The 25,346-nt window shown below is 45.2% G+C and overlaps 3 protein-coding genes across 5 annotated transcripts in view; 2 read left to right on the forward strand and 1 right to left on the reverse strand.

The window, feature by feature from the left end:
* The window catches only part of usp9 (ubiquitin specific peptidase 9), a gene marked incomplete at its 5' end in the record, with an annotated part of 33,439 nt that extends 32,708 nt beyond the window's left edge, over window positions 1-731 (reverse strand). For all 3 annotated transcript variants that reach the window (XM_079231423.1, XM_079231422.1, XM_079231424.1), the window contains one exon: window positions 630-731. In XM_079231423.1, coding sequence (XP_079087549.1) covers window positions 630-731 — 102 coding nt within the window. The remainder of the gene's footprint in view (window positions 1-629) is intronic.
* A 7,253-nt stretch (window positions 732-7,984) lies between these two features.
* Window positions 7,985-19,725, forward strand: med14 (mediator complex subunit 14; the record flags this gene model as incomplete). Its single annotated transcript, XM_079230698.1, has 29 exons — window positions 7,985-8,157; window positions 8,684-8,710; window positions 8,813-8,918; window positions 9,039-9,212; window positions 9,349-9,478; window positions 9,622-9,750; window positions 9,880-9,987; window positions 10,877-11,009; window positions 11,162-11,312; window positions 11,426-11,537; window positions 11,816-11,941; window positions 12,151-12,229; window positions 12,581-12,740; window positions 12,840-13,031; window positions 13,237-13,371; window positions 13,509-13,585; window positions 13,700-13,860; window positions 13,953-14,099; window positions 14,441-14,685; window positions 15,159-15,428; window positions 15,643-15,889; window positions 16,443-16,565; window positions 16,789-16,965; window positions 17,115-17,353; window positions 17,465-17,644; window positions 17,896-18,003; window positions 18,393-18,518; window positions 18,612-18,801; window positions 18,947-19,725. The coding sequence occupies 29 exons, from the start codon at window positions 7,985-7,987 to the stop codon at window positions 19,018-19,020; spliced, it is 4,299 nt and encodes a 1,432-aa protein (XP_079086824.1). The 3' UTR covers window positions 19,021-19,725.
* An 878-nt stretch (window positions 19,726-20,603) lies between these two features.
* On the forward strand, window positions 20,604-22,905 carry LOC306747868 (uncharacterized protein; the record flags this gene model as incomplete). The annotated part of the gene is made up of 5 exons (XM_079230968.1): window positions 20,604-20,664; window positions 20,940-21,058; window positions 21,690-21,818; window positions 21,942-22,044; window positions 22,742-22,905. 5 exons carry the CDS (start codon window positions 20,604-20,606, stop codon window positions 22,903-22,905), a joined length of 576 nt encoding a protein of 191 aa, XP_079087094.1.
* Between the last annotated feature and the right edge of the window lie 2,441 nt (window positions 22,906-25,346).

Here is a 25,346-nt window from a genome sequence, read left to right on the forward strand (position 1 = left end):
GCTGTGTGTGACGGAGTAAAAGAGGGACACATATAGTGGAGGGAGAAGCATAACAGAGAAATATGAAATGTGGGGGTGTGTGGTGAAGGCTCCTTCTGCTTGGCTGACCTACATAGGCAGCTTGCCTCTCACGTCTCACCACGGCTCATCTCTAACCAACACAGGCCTGCACATGCACACGCACGCACACACACACACACACACATCCTTTATCCATCACTCAGGAGGCTCTGTTCATTGATGCCTCGCCTCCACTCTTTCTCCCTCTTTTCCGCTCCCTCCTCCCCTCTCTATTTTTGTCCCCTTGAGCATCTGTGTGTGGTTTAGGTAGGAGCAATATCTGTTAAAATAAATAAATAAATACTGTGCTGCAGTGTCTGGACGAACAAAAAGAAAAGAAGAAAAAAAGATATCAAAACCCACCACGTCCCGTCTCCTTTCACATATTAATCGAAATACATGCCTCTTCCGTCAGAAAAGGAAGTGTAGTGCAGTAATCATGTCAAACAAAGACGACACGATGAAAGCAGTAGGCAGCCAACAGAAATATGCAATACATTTGACAAAATATAGTGAAAGACAGTGAGGAAAAGTATGAAGTTTGCTTTGGCCAAAAAGAGTATGCTGACCTGGTTCTGTGCCAGTGGGGGTTGGCTTTGCGCGTCAGGTGCCTGGCCCTGGCCCTGACTGTCGTTGCCCCCCACTGGAGAGCCACGCGTGGTGGCCGTCATGCTCGCCACCGGGCAGATCTTGGCAATCTTGGCCTCTTAGGGAGCGCTGGCCAGGAGGGAAATCACAGCCACCTCAGCTGTAGAGCAGAGGGAAGAGAGCCCGAACGCACGAAAGAGGGACACAAGCACCTGGAGATCTGGACGTGCCGCTGAGACCATTGCATAACCTGGAATGAGGGAAGAGGGGTAAAGGTCAGAACAATCAGCAGGTTGGTTGAGTTGTAATGCACAGGCAAAAAACACAAGGTGGTTATAATCAACCATCTAAAACAACTTGTTCTGAACTGGGCCGTGCCTGATAGTTAACCACGTTCTCCGCAAGCAACTTCACAAAAGTTCTGTGTTGAGTGATCAATTAGATGTGTAATGAATTTGGATGCTCCCGACAAGCCTTGGAGGGCCGAGACGGATCACTGATTTGAATTATACTTAGAATATCCAGCATCAATCATTGCTGATTTGTTCCCGATTCAATATATCTTAATTACACCTTGCCAAATTCAGAAAACGCATCATCTTACATTTACAGTTGCAGATGGTCAATCGCTAACAGACAGTTTTAACATCTCTTTCAGACAGAGTAAATTTGCCAACCACAAGGCGACGCTGCAGTGACTGGTGTTGGGACTCGCTACTAGCTCATCTAGCCCTTTAACAATAATAATATAAAATGATGAACCGCATAATGAATTATATCAAACACACCTCAAAAATAATCCTACAAATGCCTAGTTTCATTTTAACTAAATGCTGTTGCCCCTTGCTAACACAGGGCGCTCAACACTTGCTATGAATAAGTAGCCGGAGGATACAGTCTGCCTGAATCCATCTCAAGGCCCACCGTCGACAGCATCATCTAAAATGTGTACAAAGGCGACGTGAACACACAGCCTCAGGTGTGTATCGTGGCACTGGGGCAACAATGATGAATTGTTCAGTGAGTGCAGTGTTTTATACCGAGTCTGTTTCATTGCAAACTGGGTGTTATTTTGGCTTTTTTTCATTATTATTAACCAGAATAAATTGAGCTCACAAAGTGAATTACCGAGATCTGGGAACAAGGTGACATTGTCACACGCTACAGACCAATAGGGCGAGAACCCTGAGCAGTCCCGTGGTCAGATCGCTTCCAACAACCTACCGGTTCGGCCAGATTATCTAACCCACTTCATTTGGAGGTAAAATGTGAAGATAAGATTTCCCAACCGGGCGGTAAACCAGGAAGTTGGTCCGTAAACTGTGAAAGATATTTACTGCGGAATGTTTTGGCAATATCGTTTGCTTTCTATTCTTTAAAACCTGCGCAATCACGACACCCCGTGTGCCAAATAGTTAAGGAGCATTCAACATAACGACAACAGCCCCGGTTCGATTCCAGCCAGAGGACATTCATGGCATGTCATACCTTGCCCCGTCTGACTTCTTTTTCAGAGGGCTCGGCATTCCCAGACTCAAGCAATTCATTATTAGAAATAGGAATGATGAAGAAAACAAGGAAGAGAAGACCCAGCTTGTATGACACAGGAAATCCCCCCCCTTTAAATGTCAGCACGACAATCAGCACAACATGATTCAGACTGCCAATTTAGCACTTGGCAATGGCACTTGACTGTCTGATCAACAAATCCTGACGATAAATGTCCTTCTAAAAAGGGTAGCTTCCAAAAGCATATCAATTGAAAAGTTCCAAGCTTTAGCTTTCATTACAGATAACTTTCAAATACATTATGTTTGTTTTTTTAGCATGCATTCTCTTTGAAAATAGTGGCAGACACTTGAATAAGAGATATTTTGTGTCGGATAACTGTGCAATGATGGAACTATGAATGAACTGCCATGCCATTTGGGACCTATACATTAGCACATATCCCTCTAGATCAGCAGCCAAAAAGCTGAAGTCTAATACTATATATTGTCTTTATATAAACCAATTAGTTCCTGGTTCTTACAATGTTCAAGACTGGTCATTGGATGACAAATCAAACTGCAATTGTTAAAGATAAAGTAGTTGGCTAGAAGACACAAATAAGGCCAATGCAACACCACACCTTTGTCTTTAAGCCATAAACATTAACACTCTGGATATATGCTAGTTCAGAGCCAATACTGTTTTCAATGCATTTTTGCAACTGAAGGTGAAAGGGGGCTATATCAGGTTTTTCCACTGCGATTCCAGGGATCAAAATCAATACGGTGCAGGGGCATCATAAAATAAAAGGGAACGTGACTTGGTGTTTTGTTTAGACAAAATGGAACATTTTCAAGACATCCCCTATGCTGTTTAAACAGCTGAGAGCTTGAGTGAAATTGTCAATCGCACTATGTCTTAGTCGGACCCTTTGTGAGCTCCAAAAGATAGGAGTCCTTGAGCCATTATGATTGCAATTACGTTCCATAAAAGCCCATGTCTCCTGAATCTTCTGCCCAAAAACATCAATAGTTTACCACATCAACAAATGACTGGAAATAATATAATTCAATTGGAATGATGCACATAATACAAAGTTTTCAGATACAAACAAGTCAACCCAACACCAGAGAACATGAACATCATTAAGAACCATAACCCTCTGGGAGCGGGGCGAACATGGGCCTCACACGTTAACATGGGCATACTCAAGTGGCTGATTTGAATTGTGTTTACCTCAAATCTATTTGTGAGCTGCCATGCTTTTTTTCCCCTCAGATATGATTGGGTTGAAACCAATTGCTAGCACGTTCGTTTGGTTCATCTAGTGTCACAGTGTTTTCCCTGGTGTAAGGGTAGTGAAACTAGATTATTTCCTATTTTACAGGTGGCCAGTGACATCTGCTTCAGCATCAGCAATTTCGGTTGCAGCTGTCAATACAGACCGTACATTTCGTTATAATAGGCAAAAGATCTGGAGAGTGTGTTTGGCTTGCAGACAACGAAATGCCATCTCATGTATTGAATGCCACAATCAGTGAACCACTTAGTAGCTAACTATCTACTAATGGGGGTGGGATAGGGTAGGTTTCTTTGATGACGCACAAAAAAACAATGCTTTATCAACAGTGTCAAAAAACCGACACACAGAGAGATCAAACAGCAGCCACCATTAAAACAAGCGCTAAGCTATGTAACATATAACTGCGGCCTTTAGGATCGAACCGGCTACGAGACCTATACGTTGGCGTCATTTAGAAGAAGAAATACATATTTAATGGACCGAGAAATCGGTCATATTACATTATGTGTGTTACCTTTGTAATATTGTCAAAATGAAACAGCTCAAGGTGCATATAAAGTACACGGTGACGTTACGTAACTATCAATACACACAAGCACAACAGCTGTTAACAGCTGATGGTTTAGTTAGTTAACGCCTGCTGCTAGCTAGCTAGCTGCTAGCTGCGGCAACTAACGTTCGGTTAGCCTGCGAGGCGATCCGCCCAGACGGCGGAGCGGGGACGGCCTTGTCGTCCGAAGCCCTTTGCGCTGAGACACACAGGCCTCAGTACTCGACCGGGCCTGGCGTTAAGACTTGCCCAGCAAACCGTTGCTACACAACGGGTGACCTTAAGCACATATAGTTTGGTTAATAACCGAAATCATCAGCTAACATCACTTTCCCCGCGTTAATTGTTGACCAACAATGTCCATGTAACGCCGTTTACGATGCGCTTGGGTTGTGCTAGTATGCTAACGAGCGGCAATCTAGATAAACAGTTAACGTTAGCTAGCAGCTAGCTTCCGAGCGAGTAAATACCCGAAGGTGCATCGAGCTAACGTTAACGTTCCTATTTTGACAAGCGGCTCGCTGGTATGACTCGACAACTAGCAAACTAGTTTCCCCATCTATAAAATAAACACCAAGCGTTTAAGCTTAGCATCACTTTAAGGCAATTTCAGCGTTTTAAATAAATTAACCTGGCCGGTTGCTTTAGATAACGTAAAATATGTTAGTGACAGGGGAGTCGTCTATTTCCTGAAATGTAGAGTGTTCTGACCTGTATCGTCAAGTTACAACTTAATGTTGGCTAAAACAAACTAAAAAAAGGATATTGGAAGCCCAAGTGAAACTAAATGTTAACGGCAATGTGGTTTGGACAAATCGACCATTAAGGAAATATAGAAATAGTGTGCGGAAGACAATCAAATATGAGTAACTTGTAAACAGGAGCCATTAAAAGAAACCGTCCATTCTCAGTCGGCAGACTGTGTCGAGAACCGTTTTCGGGTAACGTTAGCTCAAGCTAGCTTGCTTTCAGTGGCTCCAGCGGGGTAACATTCATCTAATCGGACTGCACGTACCGTTAAAGCCATGAATTGCAGTTTAATCGCGTTGACACCGTCACATTTTCATCAAGCAGCAGCTAGCAAAGCTAAAACCGCCATCGACTGAACATCACAAGTAACCCAAATGCAGTAACGTTACCTTGCATCCGCCACCAGCTGACGCTAGGACTAGCAGTAGCCAGCTAACAATCAGCAGCCAGCGTACAGAGCTAGTTAGCTAACAACTCACCAGGAATTTGATATGACTTCCCCCTCTATTCACGGGCTACGTCCAGCCTTGAACGATGGTATCGTCGTATATTACATAAACGCGGCCTATACCAGCGACAGTTTTTGTAGGACCCAAAACCTGTTACTAGAAAGATCTAATTCCGACGTTTTCCTCCTCTGCTTCTGGGTGTTTTTCCTGCGTCACCGGCGCGGTAACAGCCCCCTAACTCTATCTAGTCCGATTTCTGGGGCTTGTCACTTCGGTCCCAGCAGTCACTCACAACTTGAATCAGTTCAACATGGCGGAAGCGCAGTCGGACACAAACGCCGCTCAGTGAAACGGGCCAGACGACTGTGTGAACTCCAGCGGTCGGCGTTGTCTGTGAGCCAGTTTGCACCACACAACGGAGAGCAGCGCCGCAAACACAACACCCGCTGAATGGAAAGGGCATAAAACCCCTCTCAATTCTGATGAAGTGACTCCGGCTCCAGCGGGAGTACACGGCCCGTTGTTTGGTAAAAACCAGGCGAAAGAAACGGAGCAACCGGGCGCACTTGACTATATCGCCTCCTATCGCGCGGGGTGGTCACACATGAGCGGGCCATGTTATCAAGCTAAACACACAAACTGACATTAAACCATACATTTTATTAGAGAAGGTGCGGTTAGGAGGAAACGCATAGGGGACTCATGTAATAGAAGCTCATGGCAAGCACTATAAAAGTCATGCAAGAGTACATGGCAAATATACTAGGATGATCACTTTCACTTTTTGTTGGGCAGATTAAAAGATATGGTGACACTTTTTCCTGTCTGTCTGTAGACATGTGCCGATATGAACGTTGAAACAAGACATACAAATCATAATCAATGAGTGAAGAGTCAACACGTTCACTCGCAAATTAGAGGGATTTCACTAAGGTGGTGGGCCTATACTGGTTATATTACAATGAATAGGGGTTAACCTTTTACTGTGTTACTCGCAGCTTCAGTAAACAAGCAGCTGGCAGGATTTAGGGTTTGAAGGGGAACATTTCATTTATGACTAGTTCACTGGCAGCATTGAGGGATGATAACCAATTTTTCCCAATGTGTTTTATGCATCGGTCTCCACAAATACTACTCCTCCACCCTTGGAAGGCAATATGGTTCTGGGTGCCAAACAATAATAATAACAACAATAATCCAGAAAGTACAATTTCTTCAATAAAGTTCAACCACAACGTGCTCTCAGTAAGTGTCATTACTATATTATATTAGAAAACATAGAAGAAATCATGGTATGACTCATTGCAGTGTGAGAATGGATGCATGTGTTAAGGATGCACCAATCCAACCTTTCCAGTCCCATTACCTGAGATTTGGGGTTATCAGCCAATTAGTACCGTTCCAATCCAATTCTTCTATTACTTTAATAACCCCTGCTTCACAAAGGGGTACTACTGACATGCCTTTGGCTGGCTTTATAGGGGACATGTAGCAATAAATCGAAATACAGATAAACTGTGACCTCTAATAAAACCACTGCAGAAATGAAATGTATTCATATATTCAGACTTTATAAACCATCTCTTAGAAATGAATGCTTTTCAAGGTAGACTTGATCAAGATAACGTACCAGAATTATAATCACATCTGTGTTATAAAAATTAAAAAAAGCACATGAACACAAGCATATCAAGTATTTAAGACTGGATAAGGCAGAGACTTGTTTAACTGTTGCCTGAGGTATCTCTGTCAAACACAACAGATCTTACCAGTTTTAATGGGTCATCTTGAGTGGTTTGTTTTTATAGCATTTCATGATTCATTATGTTCTTGTCTTTTTTGTCGTTTTGTTTATTCGTTAACCTTCTCTGTCATCAACAGTGGTGGAAAGTAAGTAGTACTGAAAAGTATACATTTACTCAAGTAGTCTATATTGAAGTATAAATTTGAGGTACTTGTTTAGCCCACTTGAGTAATTCCACTTTGTTACTTCATACTTTTAATCAGATTACTAATACAAAATATAACCATGTAAATATATGTCATCACAGATTAAGCAACACAGCAGTATAAACAGTAATTACAACTATTGCCACGCATTATGTTTATTTACTCTTCTGTGATCCCATATACAGATTATCAGGGCCACAGATTAGATAATGCATTAATACAAAAATACAATAAATGACATAGAAGCAATCAGAATAAGCTTTATTGGCCATGTGTGTTTACACATACATGGAATTTGACTCCGGTTTCACGTAGCTCTTCGTACTTATACACAATATACAATAAACAAGAGACATATGAAAAAAAGACATTAAAGACAACAGAGACAAAAAGACAACAGTAGCTATCAAGTTTAAACTAAATCCGTGGGAACACCGAGAGCCCGACATGTACCACCTTGTTTGGTCCCAGTTAATCCAGTCTGGGAACCAGGTGTCAAACACAATTATGAGGAGACGTTCACGACTCTCGCTCCTCCGAGGCTCCGCTCCGGGTTTTCCTCCTCACCGGACATACGACAGGCATTCCCAACAGCAAAGATGGCGGCCGAGCGGCGTTGAGCCTTCTCCGTTATGAGTTACCAAATTTGGCACATTTGTTGAGTTTTCTGCCGACTAAGGAAACCGAGTCCACGCCGAGAAACCCGTCTTGTGAAAGAGATGTTGTGAGACTGAAGAATAATCTTTTCACGAGGAGTTCCCTATAGTTTCTTTTTTTTTCCTTCTCCGTTGTAGCGCTGGGTGGTGATTGCCGTAGCTAACTAGCCCGTACCGTCATTGTAAAATGGCTCCGGTGCAGATTGGGTCCGATGGGCAGCTTGTCCCGCTCGGGGGTCCGGTCGTCTCGGGTCCGCAGCCGCCGCCCGGGACGCCGGCCACACAGGGGGTCCGGCTGAGCCTGCTGATTGAATTTCTCCTCCAGAGGACCTACCACGAAATTACGCTGCTGGCAGAGCTGTGAGTAACACTACAGCGGTGTAGGCCTCAAAGCTAACCAACCGGCGGGCTATTCAGCTAACGCGTACAAACTTGTACTTCCCGAGCCGCCATACACTAACGACAACTAACAACTAACGGTTGCATTAAAGTTGGCACTAATGGAGGAATTGGGAGATGTCTCTTCCTATTTCAAGCCCTGAGAAACGTGGCTAGCGGCGGGTAACTGTCGTTACCGGTGTGCCAGGGGGCGTACCGGTAAACAACACGTCGTTTGGGTCCGAAGAGCCCAAAGTTATAGCTCAGTTGCCCGGCGTTAATACTTGGTGTTTATTCAAGACCAGTGTTATATACTTGGGTTCATGATGGACACTTGCAACAGTCTGCTGTTAGCTAGCTAGCTGCAAAGATGAACGTTTCCATTTACTGTAATGGGATGCACAGATTTTAGGCAGGTGATAACGTCAGGTTGTGCTTTTGCTCTGCTACTGAGGATGAGGAACTCTTTCAGTAATTACCCGTTTTAATGCATTTGTTCTTTTTCTAGGCTTCCCAGGAAAACTGACATGGAGAGGTATGCTTTGATTTGTATTCTGAACTTATTTATTCCTTCACTCCTGCAGCCATGCATTCTGTTAAGCTGTTTTTTACATCCCCTTTTTCTTTTCTTTTTTAGGAAAATTGAGATCGTCCAGTTTTCCAGTCGCACCAGACAGCTGTTTGTGCGTCTGCTATCCCTGGTGAAGTGGGCCAGCAACGCAGGGAAAGTGGAGAAGTGTGCGGTATGTTTACTTGTAATTTTGACTTCCTGGTTCAGGTGTTGTTGTTTTTTTATAATGCACTGCACGCTGACTTTTCTCCATAATAAACTGACCACCTCTCTACGTTATCCATGGTAACAGATGATTTCCAGCTTCTTGGATCAGCAGACCATCCTGTTTGTGGATACAGCCGACAGGCTGGCATCGCTGGCCCGAGATGCCCTGGTGCATGCTCGTCTGCCCAGCTTTGCCATCCCCTTTGCCATTGATGTTCTCACCACAGGGACGTACCCACGCTTGCCCACGTGTATACGAGTAAGTCTGTTGAACTTCTCTGCCGGCTAAACCTGTGTGGTGTTGGGGGATCAAACTCTGGGCTTTAAAAAAAAAAAAAACGTTCTTGTGCAAGCTTGGTGTTTCACCACAGTTGTTACCACGTCCATTTCTTTAGGACAAGATCATTCCTCCAGACCCCATCACTAAGGTTGAGAAGCAGACCACCCTGAGCCAGCTTAATCAGATTTTGCGACACCGCCTCGTCACCACAGACTTACCACCCCAGCTAGCAAACCTCACAGTCGGTAAGCAGCCAACCAAACCCGCTCTGGTGTACTTCAGCTGATAGCCGTTCTCACAGCGTATTTAGCATTTTATTTTTTTAAGATGTACTGGTTATGAGAAGATTTCACGAGTGTGTTTTGCCTGTGTGTGTATCTTTTCCTAGCGAATGGACGTGTAAAGTTTCGTGTGGAAGGAGAGTTTGAGGCCACATTGACGGTAATGGGAGATGACCCCGACATTCCCTGGAGGCTGCTAAAGTTGGAGATTCTGGTTGAGGACAAAGAAACTGGAGGTATGGCGTGCACTCATCCAGCCTTGCTGCACACCACAGTGGTTACCGTTGACTCACCGATTGACAATACACTTCATTGCCAATGTTTTGCTCTCAACTGGTTTGTCTCCCTTCGCTCCTTCTTGACAGACGGCCGCGCCCTGGTCCACAGTTTGCAGGTGAACTTCATCCACGAGTTGGTTCAGGCACGCCTGTGTGCGGATGAAAAACCCCTACAGGACATGTACAACTGCTTGCGTATCCTTTCTATCGACGTTGCATTTTGTTGTGCGTCCTGCACAAAACCACTTGGCTTTGGTCCCAGTCCGGTGGGAACTACTGCAGTGGGGCGGGGGTGTTTGTCGGAGCATATAGAGTATTGACTGGTCAAGCAGACGCTTGCAGCATTCCAATGAGTAACACAGCTGCAGAACTGCATCCTACTTAAAGCCTTTTTTTTATGATTATTAATTCTCAAACAACACAATTGCCTTTTCCGACTGACGGGTAAAGAGTAGCACTGTTCTCACTACAGCCTGTCACTTAGTCATATCATATCATATCATGTGAGGTGTAATTAATTCCTCATGGCGATGTGTTTCCAACATCTTTTATTAATACTGTACTAAAAGAGGAACGTATGTTGTTGTTTTTATTTTCATGTGTTCATGCTTTTGTGAAATTTTTATCATCATTTCATTGGTCCAAACCAATCACCGAACATTTTTATTTTCAGGCAGTGATGAGTGTGCCCTTCGTCATGCCGTTGCAACCTGTACACACAGGAAGCAAAGGATTTGCCCTGACAGTCATGTGCCTACGCAACAGCCTGTTAAGCGTTCACGCAAATATAAAAGACCCTAATCGAGCATGCAAGCCGAGCACGACTGTGCTAATCACAATGCTAATCAGTACATCTCCCCCACCACCGCCAGCAGTGCAGCTCACCGCGTCAAAGAGCAGTCTGTGATGGGCACAAATACCCCTTTTTACTAACCAAGTGTATGTGTCTTGAGGATGTGTGAGTGTGTGATTTGAATATTAATGGAAAGATGAGTATAGTACTTCTTTTTTATTTATTTTTTATCTTTAATCACCTGGACTTGGTATTTCCCCACACTGTTTTCTTTAACCGCATTGTGTCCAGACTCCTTCTGCCTGTCACTGCAGCTGGAGGTGCTCCACTCGCAGACTCTGATGTTGATCAGAGAGCGATGGGGAGACCTGGTACAGGAGGAGAGATATGTGCCCGCAAAATACCTCACGCTCACTGTCTGGAAGTAAGACGTTTTAAAATTGCCCAAACATAAAACATTTTTTTTAAGAGAACACTGTGTTCTCAAAAAAGAAAAAACCTGAGAGAAAGTTCAAAATGGCAGATGCATGCATATAGGAGTCATTCTTATGCTCTGTCCCTTTTTTGTTTCACCAGCCAACAAGTTTTGGGGAGGAAAACAGGCACAGCCTCGGTGCATAAAGTCACTGTCAAGATTGACGAATCGGATGGATCTAAGCCATTGCAAATATCTCACGAGCCTCCTCTCCCTGCCTGTGACCCAAAATTAATGGAGAGAGCCATGAAGGTACAGTGGACATGTGTTTTCAGCGTAATGTATAACAAATGGGCAGTGTGGCTTACCGTACAAATATCCATCGGATAAATAATGTTAGTTTTTGTCTCTCGATCATCCCGTAGATTGACCATCTGTCGGTGGAGAAACTTCTGATCGACAGTGTGCATGCGCGGTCCAATCAGAAGCTACAGGAGCTGAAGGCCATCCTAAAGACCAACAATCCCAGCGACAACTGTGTGTATTAACTCTACTTTCTCGTCAATAAATCAAGAACGCATTATATCTCGAGCCAGTGCACAGAAATCAGCGTTGTTGCCTCCAACACCTGCTGTGCTGCTAATCAGTGACAACAGTTGGGGAGAAGAAAATAGGCCTTACGGATGCGGGAACGCACCATTTTCAACCTGAGAGAAATCTAATCTATTTGCGTTATGTCAATGAATGTGCCGTTGCCAGGGTTTAGAGTCCTCTGCAAAAGAGATACTTAAGCGTGTGTGTTTTGTTTATTTCAGCGTTCATCGAGACTGCTCTACCAACACTCGTTATCCCGATACTTGAGCCCTGTGGTCGCTCGGAGTGCTTACACATTTTTGTAGACCTGCATTCTGGCATGTTCCAACCCATGCTGTATGGATTAGGTAAGTCATAACACACGTTAAGGCGGCACTATTGTATAATCTTTTTGTTATATTTGTTCATTGGGTTGTGTTTTATATAAGGGTTTGGTTTGTGTGTGTGTGTGACAACAAAGGGTATCAGCAGTTTGGCTGGTGATGTCTCCTGGATGGTGTAATTGTTCGTATGCTCTGCTCTGTGAGAGTGAAACCCCGGTGTGTTCCCTCTCTAGATCAGTCCATGCTGGATGACATTGAAAAGACCGTTAACGATGATATGAAGCGCATCATATCCTGGCTTCAACAACTGAAGTGAGTTCTCAATTTGTTACATAGCTATGAACATGCAATGTATATTCGCAGCCAACGGTATAAAGGTTTCTTTTGTTACAGGCAAAAGATAGCAAAGGCTGTTAGCCGTCAACAGTAGACATCAAAGTCTGGTGGCTGCTTCTAGCGTGTTTGACTAATAACTGTCAGTAGCGACACTTGGCTTAGTAGGGTGTTGAAGGATTGCCACGGCTCTGAATTTCCCAGAGTCTCGCACCAGTGAACAGTGAGAATGCTATGTGTAAAACTATGAGCTATGGATCTGGGACTTTTTGCACCTTTTTTTTAATATTTTGTTTAGATGCCAACATCTTTCTTTTTCTCCGTGGTAAGGTTCTGGTTGGGGGAGCAGCGTTGTCGCCAGTCTGTGAAACACCTTCCCACCGTGTGCACTGATGTCCTTCACTTGTCCAACTCGGCTTCCCATCCCGTCGGCAGCCTGTCAAAACACAAACTCTTCATCAAGCTCACTCGTCTTCCGCAGTACTACATTGTGAGTTCCTCAATCGGTATATTGTTGAAAAGTGCTATTAAAAAATAATCTGTCCACGAAGGTAAAAAAGTCTTATTCTTTTTGTTTTTTTTCTGGCAGGTGGTGGAAATGCTTGAAGTGCCTAGCAGCCCCACAGCGTTGCAGTACAAGTACTCTTTCCTGTCCGTGTCTCAGTTGGAAGGAGACGAAGGACCCATATGCGCACAGCTCCTCCAGCACTTCAAACCCAACCTTGAACACCTCGTTCAGGACACAACAGGGCGAGCGGCCCGACCTGGGACGAAGAGAAAGGTAGTCCGTGCTACAGCAGTGGTACACCAACCATTCAGTACTTTAGCATACACAAATTTGTTGTTTTTGTTTTAATGGATGTGGTGCTTGCCTTGTTTTTCGAACTAGGACCTTTTTGTGAAGACACGCCATTGATAAGAAAGCAAAACATGTGAGCCTAGCTGGATAAATTTAACTAAATACATGTTTTTTTTTGTCTTCGTAGGTAGCTGGGGACCATGGGGACTCGGAGCCAAAGAAGCCGAAGCGGTCTGGAGAAATGTGCGCCTTCAACAAAGAGCTGGCTCACCTAGTAGCCATGTGCGACACCAACATGCCTTTCACTGGTCTCAGAACAGAGGTAAGTCACTCAGTGCTCAGAGAGATGGAATCAATTCATGCCAAGACGTCTCGTAAAAATATAAAAACACGGCAATCTCAGTCTTTTTTGGGGGGGGCTCACGCTTCAATTCTGTTTTTGTGTCTGTCTTTGAGCAGCTGTCCAACATGGAGATCCCAAACCAGGGTGTCCAAGTGGAGGGAGATGGCAGCAGTCATGCGATACGTCTACTAAAGTAATACACACAGTTACAAGTGCATGCATGCATTTCTGCACACACAATGGCAGCTAAATGTAATTGTTTTTCTTCTTAAAAATGTGAGTAACTCAGCGTAATTGTTATCTGCAGGATTCCTCCCTGTAAAGGTGTCGGAGAGGAGACCAGGAGGGCTTTGGAGCGGTCCCTGCTGGACTGCACCTTCCGACTGCAGGGCAGGAACAACCGAACCTGGGTGGCCGAACTGATGCTGGCCAACTGCCCTCTCAACAGCACGCACAGCAAGGAGCAAGGTACACACACGTAATGTGTTCCCAGTCCGTCACTAAAAGTTTACAACGTGGCCCGACGTCTAAACAAACCCATCTGTCTCCCCCCGCACTAGCCTCCACTCGGCACGTGTATCTGACCTATGAGAACCCTCTGTCGGAGCCGGTGGGCGGGCGCAAGGTGGTGGAGATGTTTCTCAATGACTGGAACGCCATCAGCCAGCTCTACCAGTGTGTCCTCAACTTCTCTCGAACGCTGCCAGGTACGTGTGCCGTCGTCTGTGAAGCAAAGATTTCACTCGCATGTAAATTAAAGACTGCGTTGCTCTTAAAATCAGCCGGTATGTTGCTTGCCATTTTGCTGCAGGCGCGTGGATTTGCAATAACTGGGATATGTGTTTTTAAAAAAGTTTTTTTTAATTTAAAACCCAGATATATCAGATTCACTTCACTTAAATGTAGCGTGTGTGTAGAAATCTGCACACAACTAATTACAGTTAGTGAAAGCTCGCAGTCATCAGTGTCACTCCCGCTGTGGGTCTATGCGTGGCCAAAGAGGCACACTGGTCTAATGCAGCTGCTCATTGTGACTGCTCCCCTCCAGAGATGCCATCTTACCTGAGCCTGTTTTCAGAGGTGCGGCTGTACAACTACCGCAAGCTGGTGCTGTGCTACGGCACCACCAAGGGCAGCTCCGTCACCATCCAGTGGAACTCCAACAGCCAGCGTTTCCACCTGGCCCTGGGCACCGTGGGGCCCAACTCCGGCTGCTCCAACTGCCACAACATCATCCTCCATCAGCTGCAAGAGATGTTCAACAAGAGTCCGAACGTGATGCAGCTGCTGCAGGTAAACGACCGCCGTTATGACACCACAGCCGTGACATCTTCTAGGGCAGTGGTTCTCCACCTTTTTTCAGTGATGTACCCCCTGTGAAATATTTTTTCCAGCCAAGTATATCCTAACCATCACAAAGCATTTTTGGTTGCGAAAAAGATGTAATACACAGCGCTGTGCCATCAGTGTCTGATTTAATATCAAATATATAAAATTCAGTTTATGAACTTACACTTATATTTGATTGAATAAGTATTAAATAACAATTTTACATTTTTTTTTATTTATGCTAATTTTAAATATATATTAAAATAAAATCTTGCGTACCCTCATTTGAGAACCACTGTTCTGGTCTCCACTTGAATGTGTTCACTTGACTTCCTCCCCTGTTCCGCGTTCCCTATCCACATCAGACACCATCTACTTATTCTTCTGTGCTTTGTGTGATTACCTGGCTAACGTTGCTACTTATCATCTTTCCTCAGGTGCTCTCGGACACACAGGCCCCTCTGAATGCGATCAACAAGCTGCCGACAGTGCCCATGCTGGGCCTGACCCAGCGCACCAACACTGCCTACCAGTGCTTCTCCATCTTGCCCCAGTCGCCCACGCACATCCGCCTGGCATTCAGAAACATGTACTGTATCGACATCTACTGCCGCAGCCGCGGCGTGGTAGCCATCAGAGATGGAGCCTACAGTCTTTTCGACAACACCAAGATCGTCGAGGGCTTCTACCCTGCTCCAGGGCTGAAGGTACACCCGGCTTGGAGGCACAGTAGTGGTGTCAGTTTCTGTCTAAACTGTCTGACCAAAGAAAACCCTGCATTAGTTCTAATGGACGTGCACCTATAAAGTAAACTAATCAGGATCCACCCAAAAACAAACGTAATGCAGATGAATAACTTGAACCTTTTTTGTCCTTCTTTTTAACATAATCGTCTGTCCTTGTCTCGTGTCCCCCGTCTAGACTTTCCTGAATATGTTTGTAGACAGTAACCAGGATGCTCGCCGGCGCTCCGTCAATGAAGACGATAACCCGCCCTCGCCGGTGGGCGCCGACGTGATGGACAGTCTGATGAACCAGTTGCAAGCTCAGCAGCCACAAACGATGAGAGGGGGCGCGGGAGGCGTCTACCCGCCTCTCACCTCACCGCCACCCAATTACCACGCCAACGTAACGCCCTCGCCGTCCATGATGCCCACCCAGTCGCCAGGTAATGGGCAAACTTTCTGTGTTTGTCCCAAGTTTGTGCGAGTGAATGATTTCCCGTACCGTTTGTGTCACCCAAGCTTGTCAAGCTGCCATGCAGAGTTTACGACCGGCCAATCATTGTTTTTGTTTCTATCCCATTGCTGTGATCACCCCTCCCCCCAGCTGACTTGTACATTTCATTGCAAGAGCGAGTCGTGTGAATGAGAACGAGGAAGAGCAACCACGTGTGCCCATTTTGATTTTCATAATAAAAAATAAAAACATGAGATCAGCGGCGTTTCTCATGCAACATGCACATGCACCTCGCAGCTGAGAGGGAACAAAGCATGCATTTAGTCCTGCTCCTTCATTCCTCCATCTCAGCCCGCCAGCCGGAGACTACAGCCCTTCCGCCCTGCTTTAGCATGTGTGTACATGCGTGAGTGTGTGTGTGCGTGCGTGTCTGTGTGTAAGGAGAACTTGTCAACCCAAGAGTCTGACGAGTCCTTTGGTGTGTGTGTGTGTGTGTGTGTGTGTGTGTGTGTGTGTGTGTGTGTGTGTGTGCGTGTGCGCAGGGAACATCCATTCCTCTGGCTCCCCTAGTGGAGCTCTGAGGGCACCTTCTCCTTTCGGGCCCACCCCGTCTCCGTCTTCTCTGGGCATAGCCATGGGCCCGACCAGCTTTGCCAGTCCCCACGGTAAGCAGCCGGGTGGCCCATAAATTCTGGCCCCAGTGGTAGTTCTGGTCTGTGGGACAAGGGCTGGAATGGGCTGCACTGAACAGCTTCACTTGGTGCTGCAGACTATATGACCAAGTGGCCTGTGGTCAGTAGGCCCACGGTGCTGTATTTGTTTCACTGTGTTTTTGTCGTCCATTAAGTTGTTGTTTCGTTGCTGATGGCTGTTCCTCCCTCCCCATAGGTGCTCTGGACCCCAGCTCTCCATATGCCATGGTGTCTCCCAGCCATAGGGGCCAGTGGCCGGGCTCACCCCAGGTCTCAGGGCCTTCTCCTGGGGCTAGGATCCATGGCATGTCCCCTGGTAACCCATCGCTGCACTCGCCTATCCCCGACCCTCATTCTCCACGTGCCGGGACCAGTAAGTACTCGCACCTAGTTATGCACTTCTTTACTTGCGTGTTACTTAATGCAACTACACACACCGATATGTCTGCAGCAAGATGACATCGTCTGACACGTCAACGTAGCTCGATTCTAACTTCTTTCTCCCTCTCTTCTTTGGTGTAGGTTCACAGGTCATGCCGACCAGTATGCCTCCCCCCCGCAAGCTACCTCAGCGCCCCTGGGCTGCCTCCATTCCCACCATCCTCACCCACAATGCCTTGCATGTACTTCTGCTCCCCTCGCCTACTCCCTGCCTGGTGCCGGGCCTGGCAGGGAGCTACCTCTGCTCGCCGCTCGAGCGTTTTCTGGGGTCAGTCATCATGAGACGGCACCTTCAGAGGATCATCCAGCAGGAGACTAACGTAAGTACTGCACTCATTTGGAGAGATAATTCCTTGGTGGGGGTTTTGTTTGTGTGTGTGTGTGTGTTCTGCTCTCGCCTAACTTCCCCTACTCTTTCTCCTCTCCTCCAGTTAGCCATTGTGAACTCCAATGAGCCGGGCGTGATAATGTTTAAGACGGATGTACTCAAGTGCCGCGTGGCTCTCAACCCAAAGAACTACCAGACGCTGCAGCTCAAAGTCACTCCCGAAAATGCAGGTCCCTGGTCCCAGGAGGAGCTTCAGGTCCTGGAGAAGTTCTTTGAGACACGGGTAAGAAAAAGCAGCAGCCACTTGAAGCCTCAGTCATACATTAGTCAAACACACACAATAATTGTACATATACATGATAACTGTTTTATGTATTTTTCGGAAGCATTTAGTCAAAGTGTTGTGCTTCAACTAAAAGACATGTCAGATCGGTTTACAGGGATGGACTTAAAGGCCATTCATAGAAAAAGACATGCCTCACTCATGTTGTTATTATTATTCCGTTGATTCATCTGCTGTCGTCCTTTTGCTAGGTTGCTGGTCCTCCCTTCAAATACAACACTCTGAATGCCTTCACAAAGCTGCTCGGGGCGCCCACTAACATCCTGAGGGACTGTGTGCGCATCATGAAGCTCGAACTGGTGGGTAGCTGTTTCTTTTTTTACGAGCGGTTGTTACAACGTATTGAATCATGCTTGTGTGTGTGAGCCCCCTCAGTTTATTTGTTGCTGGTTTTTTTTTTAAGTATTTTGATCCAAATAGAAAACGACTAAAATTGCTTTGTCTCTACGGAGAATCCATAAAAATGTATGAATATGCAAACTTTAGTTCCCAGCTGACGAACAACAGAGCAAACATTGCAACGAGATAACAAACAAGTACAGGAAACGCTCTGATGAACTGCTTTTTGTACTGCTGTGTTTTTGTGTAATTACAAGATTGCTGTTCTTTACCTTAAATACAGCTCTTAGAATTGCTTCTGCTTGAAAGGTATTACATGTACACATGTGTAAATTGCCGCTCTTTGCAGTTCCCTGACCAGGCCGCTCAGCTGAAGTGGAACGTCCAGTTCTGCCTCACCATCCCTCCCAGCGCCCCACCCATCGCCCCTCCTGGAACCATCGCGGTGGTGCTCAAGTCCAAGATGCTCTTCTTTGTAAGTCTCCTCAGCGCCTCCACGTTAGCTCCGTGTAGCATCCTTTTTTTGTGAAAAGGCCTTGAACCTGTATGTTTTTTGTTTGCCTCACAGTTGCAGCTGACCCAGCGTATCCCCGTGCCCCAGGAGCCGGTGAGCATCATCGTGCCCATCGTGTACGACATGTCCACCGGCCTCACGCAGCAGGCCGACATCCCCAGGCAGCACAGCTCCTCCGGCGCCGCAGCGCTCATGGTCTCCAATATCCTGAAGAGGTTCAATGAACTGCACCCGGCCCGACAGGGTGAGACTCGCATGCTGAACGAACACCGAAGGATTTGCCACGTCGGGAAAAAACGGGATAAAATCTGCTAAACTGAAACTCGTGGCAACTGGATATTCACAAATGTCCTTTCTAACGCTGTTGTCTTTTTCTATCTGTCTTCCAGGCGAGTGTACGATATTTGCGTCTGTTCACGAGCTGATGGCCAACCTCACTCTACCCCCCGGCACTCGTCAGTAGAGACGACACACTCAAGAGTCCTGGAAGTCAACCAGAGACCCTTTGAGACCGAGGACGGGTCCATCTCTGAGCTGAGGAGAAAAAGGAAAGCAACAGCTGTGGTCCCAAGATGTCAAAATCCAGACCGTCTCTCTCGCTCTCGCCGCTTCAGCCACTGGACTATTGGCCCGATGGGGAAATGCTGTTATGAAAAGAATTTAATTATGTACAGTTGTGGACCACAGTCTTTATTCTTGATAGGAGCTCACAAACCAGATTTGCCGTTGAGGTAGATCATGACGAGGGGTGGAATATAAATGTTATTTTTTTCCTCCAGGTGCACTTGTAAACAAGATTATCTATTGAAATTAAGGTTGTTTACGAAAATATGTATTATATTGTATATTTGAGTGTTGAGCAGAATCAGGTGAGTTAGAGTTTTTGCTAGAGAATTGTCTTCAGTTTTTCCTTTTTTTTATTTTTTATAATGCAGACTGATATTATTTTAGTATCAGGAGATATATTCCTTAGCACACTATTTAAATGTTTTCTTTCCTTTTACTTTTCCAAGACCTCTGCATTTTTATTTCAAACTTTCACTTTGGATACTGTAAAAACTGTGACAAACTTTATAAGCCAGTTGTATTTTATTAAGACCCATTTTGAGTCCTGATTGGGGATTTGAGACTTCCTGTCTGACTTTGCTATTTAATAAACCAAGCCCAGAGTTGGTTTGTGCTTCAAGGATCATCAACTGGCAGCACTAAACGAATCCCATCATTTACTGAAGTAAAGAGAAGCTACACACTACACTATACTATACATACTATATTATAAGTACATGTCATGCTGTGACCATTCAGGGGATTATTCAACATAACCAACAACAACATCAACATCATTGCCTGTTCCCGCCTCTCAGTTGTAAAGATTTTTCAATATTTTTTGACAGCGCGTCGCTCAAATGATCAATTGAGGAAGTGGCAACCCTAGAAAAACACAAGTCTTGGTGTAAAGGGCACAGTAATTCCCTTTCAAATAGTGGACTATAGGTGTGAAACGAAAATACTAAGCTAGGACCGTGGTGGTCTTTGTGCCCTGCATCCTCCCCAAGTGATGCTGCCACCACCATCCCTAAAACATGACATCATGCAGACTGGTCCCGGGGAAGGGGGCGTTCAAAACTGCAAATCACGGACCTGTCCTTGCAAAGGGCGTGGGCATTGTTTTTGTTTTTTTATTTGATATTACATAGCTGCATGGATCCTCCGGGTGTTGGGGATGTATTCTCCACCTCGCACCTGCGGGGAAAGCGGAACGGATTGCGGACGAAGAGGCGCTCGGAAGAGACGATTGGCTTTTTCCCTCAAATCCGACCAAGCGCTTGACCCGCGAACGCAACTCTCCTCGCGATGGATTTGGATACTTCCCGACAAAATGACATAAGCTAAATAAATAAACATTTATCTGTCTTTTTCCCACCCTTTCTTCGTCTCCTCTATAGCCTCAACTGGTGACGTTGCGTCTGCAGAGCCCCTTATGGCTGTTATCAGCGCTGCCAGTTGAGAATAGCGAGATAACCACACAGCCGGGTTGAGTCCGATATGGCGGCGAGCACGTCCGAGCCGCTCTGCCAGCCGTGCGTTTACCACGACGCGTTCAAAGGTAAGTCCCGGCGCTGCACACTCGTGTTTTTTTTAATTATTATTTAAATGTTGGGGCAGTAGCAGCGTTAACATCTTTCTGGTGCGCGGTATTACGCGCAGGAACGGGCCGCGTCTCATTTCAACGCGCTGACCACTCCCCTTCGGTCACTGTAACAAGTCCTCCATCCTTCCTGTAGGATAGATGACGCATGCACCCACCCCTGCTGTGAGTTTGTGTTCGTTATTAAGGGGAGATGTCAGACAGGCCTACTGATTTGGTTGCTGTGTGGTCAGTGGAGCTGCAGGTGAGGAGACCTCTGATGCCGGTCCAGCTGAGTCCGGAGCAGGTGGGCCTGGAGATGCTGTGTCTTTGCGGGCAGCTGGACCTCCTCATCAGGGCTCAGATGCAGCAGGTAGAGTTGACCCCGAGCGACCTCAACGCATCGCTCCGCCGGTGCTGACGGGGAACACATATTTAACCTGCACTTTGTGTCCTGATTTCATCAGTGTCTGTCAACTATCAAGAAAGTCACATTTTATATAAAAAATAAATAAAAATGAGCCCCATGCATCTCCATCAGCCTTAACCAAAGCAAAATACCACTTTAGTTCAAGTTGGTGCTTGATGGAAACCCATCGATAGGAAAAACCCTCAACAAAACAAGTTAAAGAATCAGCTCTGCTTATTGCCTTAATTTGAGTTAACATTTTTTAGGGGAGGGCTTTCATTAGCCGGGAGCACGAATCCAGATAATGCACATTTAGGCCCTTTAGAAGTCCTTCTGGCCCTTTCCCACATTGTAACTCTGTAATTCATGACAGCCCTCTATGGCCGTCTTAGACTTGAGGAAGTCACTGTCAGCTCGAGCAGGATTATGTGCATCTTGTCCCAACATGCCAAAACCCATGAACTGGTCTCAGCTCCATTTGTGAAGTCTGTCCTGCTGTTCATGAAGATTTTCACATCAATCTCTGCGCCGACGCTCCTCCTCCTCTTTTTAAAAAATCCGATGACGTTATCCTCCGTGGTGTCTGTGTTTCCAGTTCCAGGAGCAGTTGGGACAGGGCTGTAGCCCAGAGGAGGCCGACACTTTCCAGGCTCAGGGGTCCGAGATTCTCGACCAGATGCTGCAGTGCCTCGAACATCTACCGAAGCCCATGCCCCAGCTGGAGGTAGACGCCGTCCGACGATAGTGTCCAAATAAAGTGTTCACGTCACGCGCCTCCTTAAAAGGGGCTTGAATTCAAGGCTGCTGTTGCATGGAGTAACAGCTGAGGGCTCGTGTGTTTCCTCAGGACTACCTGGACATGGTGGGTCTGTCGGTAATGTTCCCCCGGGTGGAGGTGTTCCTCATTCAAGGCAGCCCCGTGGACATGCTGGAGAGGCCGCCGATGGACGGTAGGAGGAGGAGGAGGAGGAAGATGAGGAGGAGGAGGAGGAGGAGGAGGAGGAGGAAGACGACAACGACGATGCACATTTCTTTTTTTTATACATAGATTTAGAAAGGAATGTCAAATATCAAAGTTTTTCTAAATTCTAGCTGGGATTCAGTTCAAGACACATAAAAAAAAAAAAAAAGTGCAAAGCTGTCAAAAAGCATCTGGTTTCTAATTTAGAAATATGCATGTTGTATCTTTCTGCTCCGTATTCATCTCAGCTTTAGCACCCAGCCAGCGATGGGATTTTAACGACTACTTTAACAACTTCAAGCAATTGTACTTTACTCAAGTATTTCCATTTAACGCAACATGATACTTAAAACACACTATGTTTCAAAGGCAAATATATACTTGACTTTTTACTCGATTTGAAAGCTTCAGTTACGATTCACTTTGCAAAAGGAAGATTTCACGCACAACACACAAGATTGCCTCATGGTGCCTCGTTATAGATAAAACCGATGAAACCAGTAGTTTATAAAAAAGGTTTAAAATGGGCTCCACCTTGACTTTACATTAAATGTATACACACGATCAAACGCTCACATTATCCTGCACGACGAGCACATTAATAACCCTCTTGTGCTTTTATGTATAAGTTTCAATGTGGGAAAAATAAATTGACTAACGTGAGCCGATGCTTCCTCCTCCTGCAGAATACTTCTCCCACGTCGCCAGACTGAACCAGCTCCTGGTGCTGAGTCAGCAGCTGGAGGAAGACATCAGGCACCTCGGAAGTCACAAGTACATTGCCCACCAGCTGTCGGTCATCTATGTGAGGAGAAAACATTCCTATCGTGCATCGACTGCTTTGTTTTAATCCCACTGTGCTTTTTTAACGTGGCTCATTTTCTTCTTCTCGCAGCAAGTCGTCAGCTCTTTCAGAGGAATTCAGGCTTTCTCCGAAATGAAGAAAGACATCGAGGCCAACTTCAAACAGATGAAGCAGTCTCTGGCGGTGGAGGAAGGCTCCAGGCACGAACCTCAGCTGGCCGCTCACTACACCAACTGGTGAGTGAAGAGTCCAAGCGTTAAGTTGATGATGATGATGATGATGATGCTTAGTGCTGATGTGAATCCTGCTCCCTGTATAGGATCTTAGAGCTGACTCAGAGCTTAACTTCGGTGGTGTTGACGCTGCCGGAGGAGCTCACGGAAGACCTCGAGCAGGCCGTGACCTTTGCGTCCCAGTTCCTATCCTGACCCCCCCCCCCCTCCCCCCCCACGTCTGACTCCTGACGCTATGAGGCTCTCAATGAACTGGTGTTGTCACGACTGTGAGATGGTGCTACGTTGTTCATTCAACCGGTGGGGTTGGATGCTCCATTTACAGATCATGTAGGTTTTTATATATCCTCCCCACCCCATGAATGTGTCCCGTGTTAGTCCCCTGTGGTGAGTCAGTTGGAGATGAATGTATGAATCCCTCTTTGCACTACTGTTATATCTACTGTCATGCTTTTCTTTTTTTAACCTAAAGTGGAATAATAAAATTTAACACAAATTAGGGAAATGTGTTTGTGTCCTCCCTGTTCCGAGTGCATGTGATGATCATATCCATGGAGAGAGCTAACACATACTATTATTTTAGTTAGTGTTTTGAGGGACAAGCTCCTACACAAACACAACTTTTCTGCCAAAGTTGCCAACAGTTTGGGTCGTTTCACATGAGAGATCTTCTCTGTTTGGGGTTTTTGTCTGCGCTCTTCTCTCTGGTTTGAAGTGGGCGGGGCTCCATTTTCATAGGAAGTACAACGAAGTCATTGATCCAGGAAGCATTCAAAGAGTACACAAGTATACGTGTAAAAACAACAACAGTAACAGTTAGTCCAACAGTGATATGATAATTAGAATTGACAATGATTAGCAACACATTAGCCTCACACAGAGCACGCTATCTTGGTTAAAAGTACAAGCGTTTCCATTTTCTGCTGCCAGACTAACTCATAATGTTATTGAGCAATGATACTCTGTTTGAATACAAAAATATACAAGAGACATAGTATATAATTCAGTAAAACCGTACAACACGCTAACATACTATATCATGATATAGTACAGTATAATATATTATGAGATATAAGGTACAGTAGCTTATATAGGGAAATGCACTAATGTAAAATAATGCATAGCAGCAATATACAAAGTAAACTAGTCAATGCAACAATATAATTTAAAATACTGTGGTAGACTGCCGGTAAAACTGTGTTTTCTCGGAAGCAGTGAGAGAGACGTGTACATTCCCATATATATATATATATATATATATATATATATATATATATATATATATATATATATATATATATATATATATACACATATATATATATATACACATATATATATATATATATATATATATATATATGGGAATATTAAAAAATTAGGGGTGCAGTATAAGTACAGTATAATATGATAAAATACCACGAGGTATTTAATACAAAATAATAATAAAGGTATATTTTTATGCCAATACTTCACTTACATACTTTTATTTTTAAGGTTTAGGACTTTTGAATTTTTGATTTAATTTTTATTTTAGGATAACTCATGACTTGACAATAATAAGTAAACGGCTCCCCCTGCTGTTAAATCCCCGCACAATGTTAAATCAGAAAATACCTCGACAGGTTAATTTAAAATAATCGCCGCAAACAGCGCCACGCTGAGACCTTCTTATAGCGGGAAGGACACAATATAATAATATAATTTAAACCCCCGAGATGCCGTTCATTAGAGCGCTGCACGAGGCCGCCTCCTGTCTGCAGACTGTCTCGTGTCTCACGCGCCTAACGGATGTTTACAGTGTGCAGAAAAACAAACCGGACGGGCCCGTCTGTCTGTGACAGCCGCCGAGGGGGCGGGACTGAAATGTGAGTGACGCGTTGGTAATGAACCAATCGCACACGTTCACTGTGGTTCGCCAGCCAATCGAAACGCGCGCTGGGTTAGTCCCGCCGCGGCAGCTTGACTGTGAGAGCCGGGGAGGAAAAAGAAGGAGGGATATTCGCGATGGAAAACGTTTTATAAAAAAATAAATACATATATTAAATGTGACAGCCTTTGGAACATTAAGGAAGGGTGAATCAATGTGAAGAGGGTGAGTTTGAAAAGTTTCGAACAGGCGACAGATCCGTCTGTTGACCTGTCCGTCATCTTGGTTGTGACGTGAATGCACCGCAGGGCTGCTTCAGGGACCCGCGCGCTAGAAAACGACAGAGACGCAGGACAGCAGCGTAAAAAAAAAAAAAAAGTAAG

The sequence above is a fragment of the Taurulus bubalis genome (genome assembly GCF_910589615.1).
Source record: "Taurulus bubalis genome assembly, chromosome: 15".
NCBI classification, from domain to species: domain Eukaryota; kingdom Metazoa; phylum Chordata; class Actinopteri; order Perciformes; family Cottidae; genus Taurulus; species Taurulus bubalis.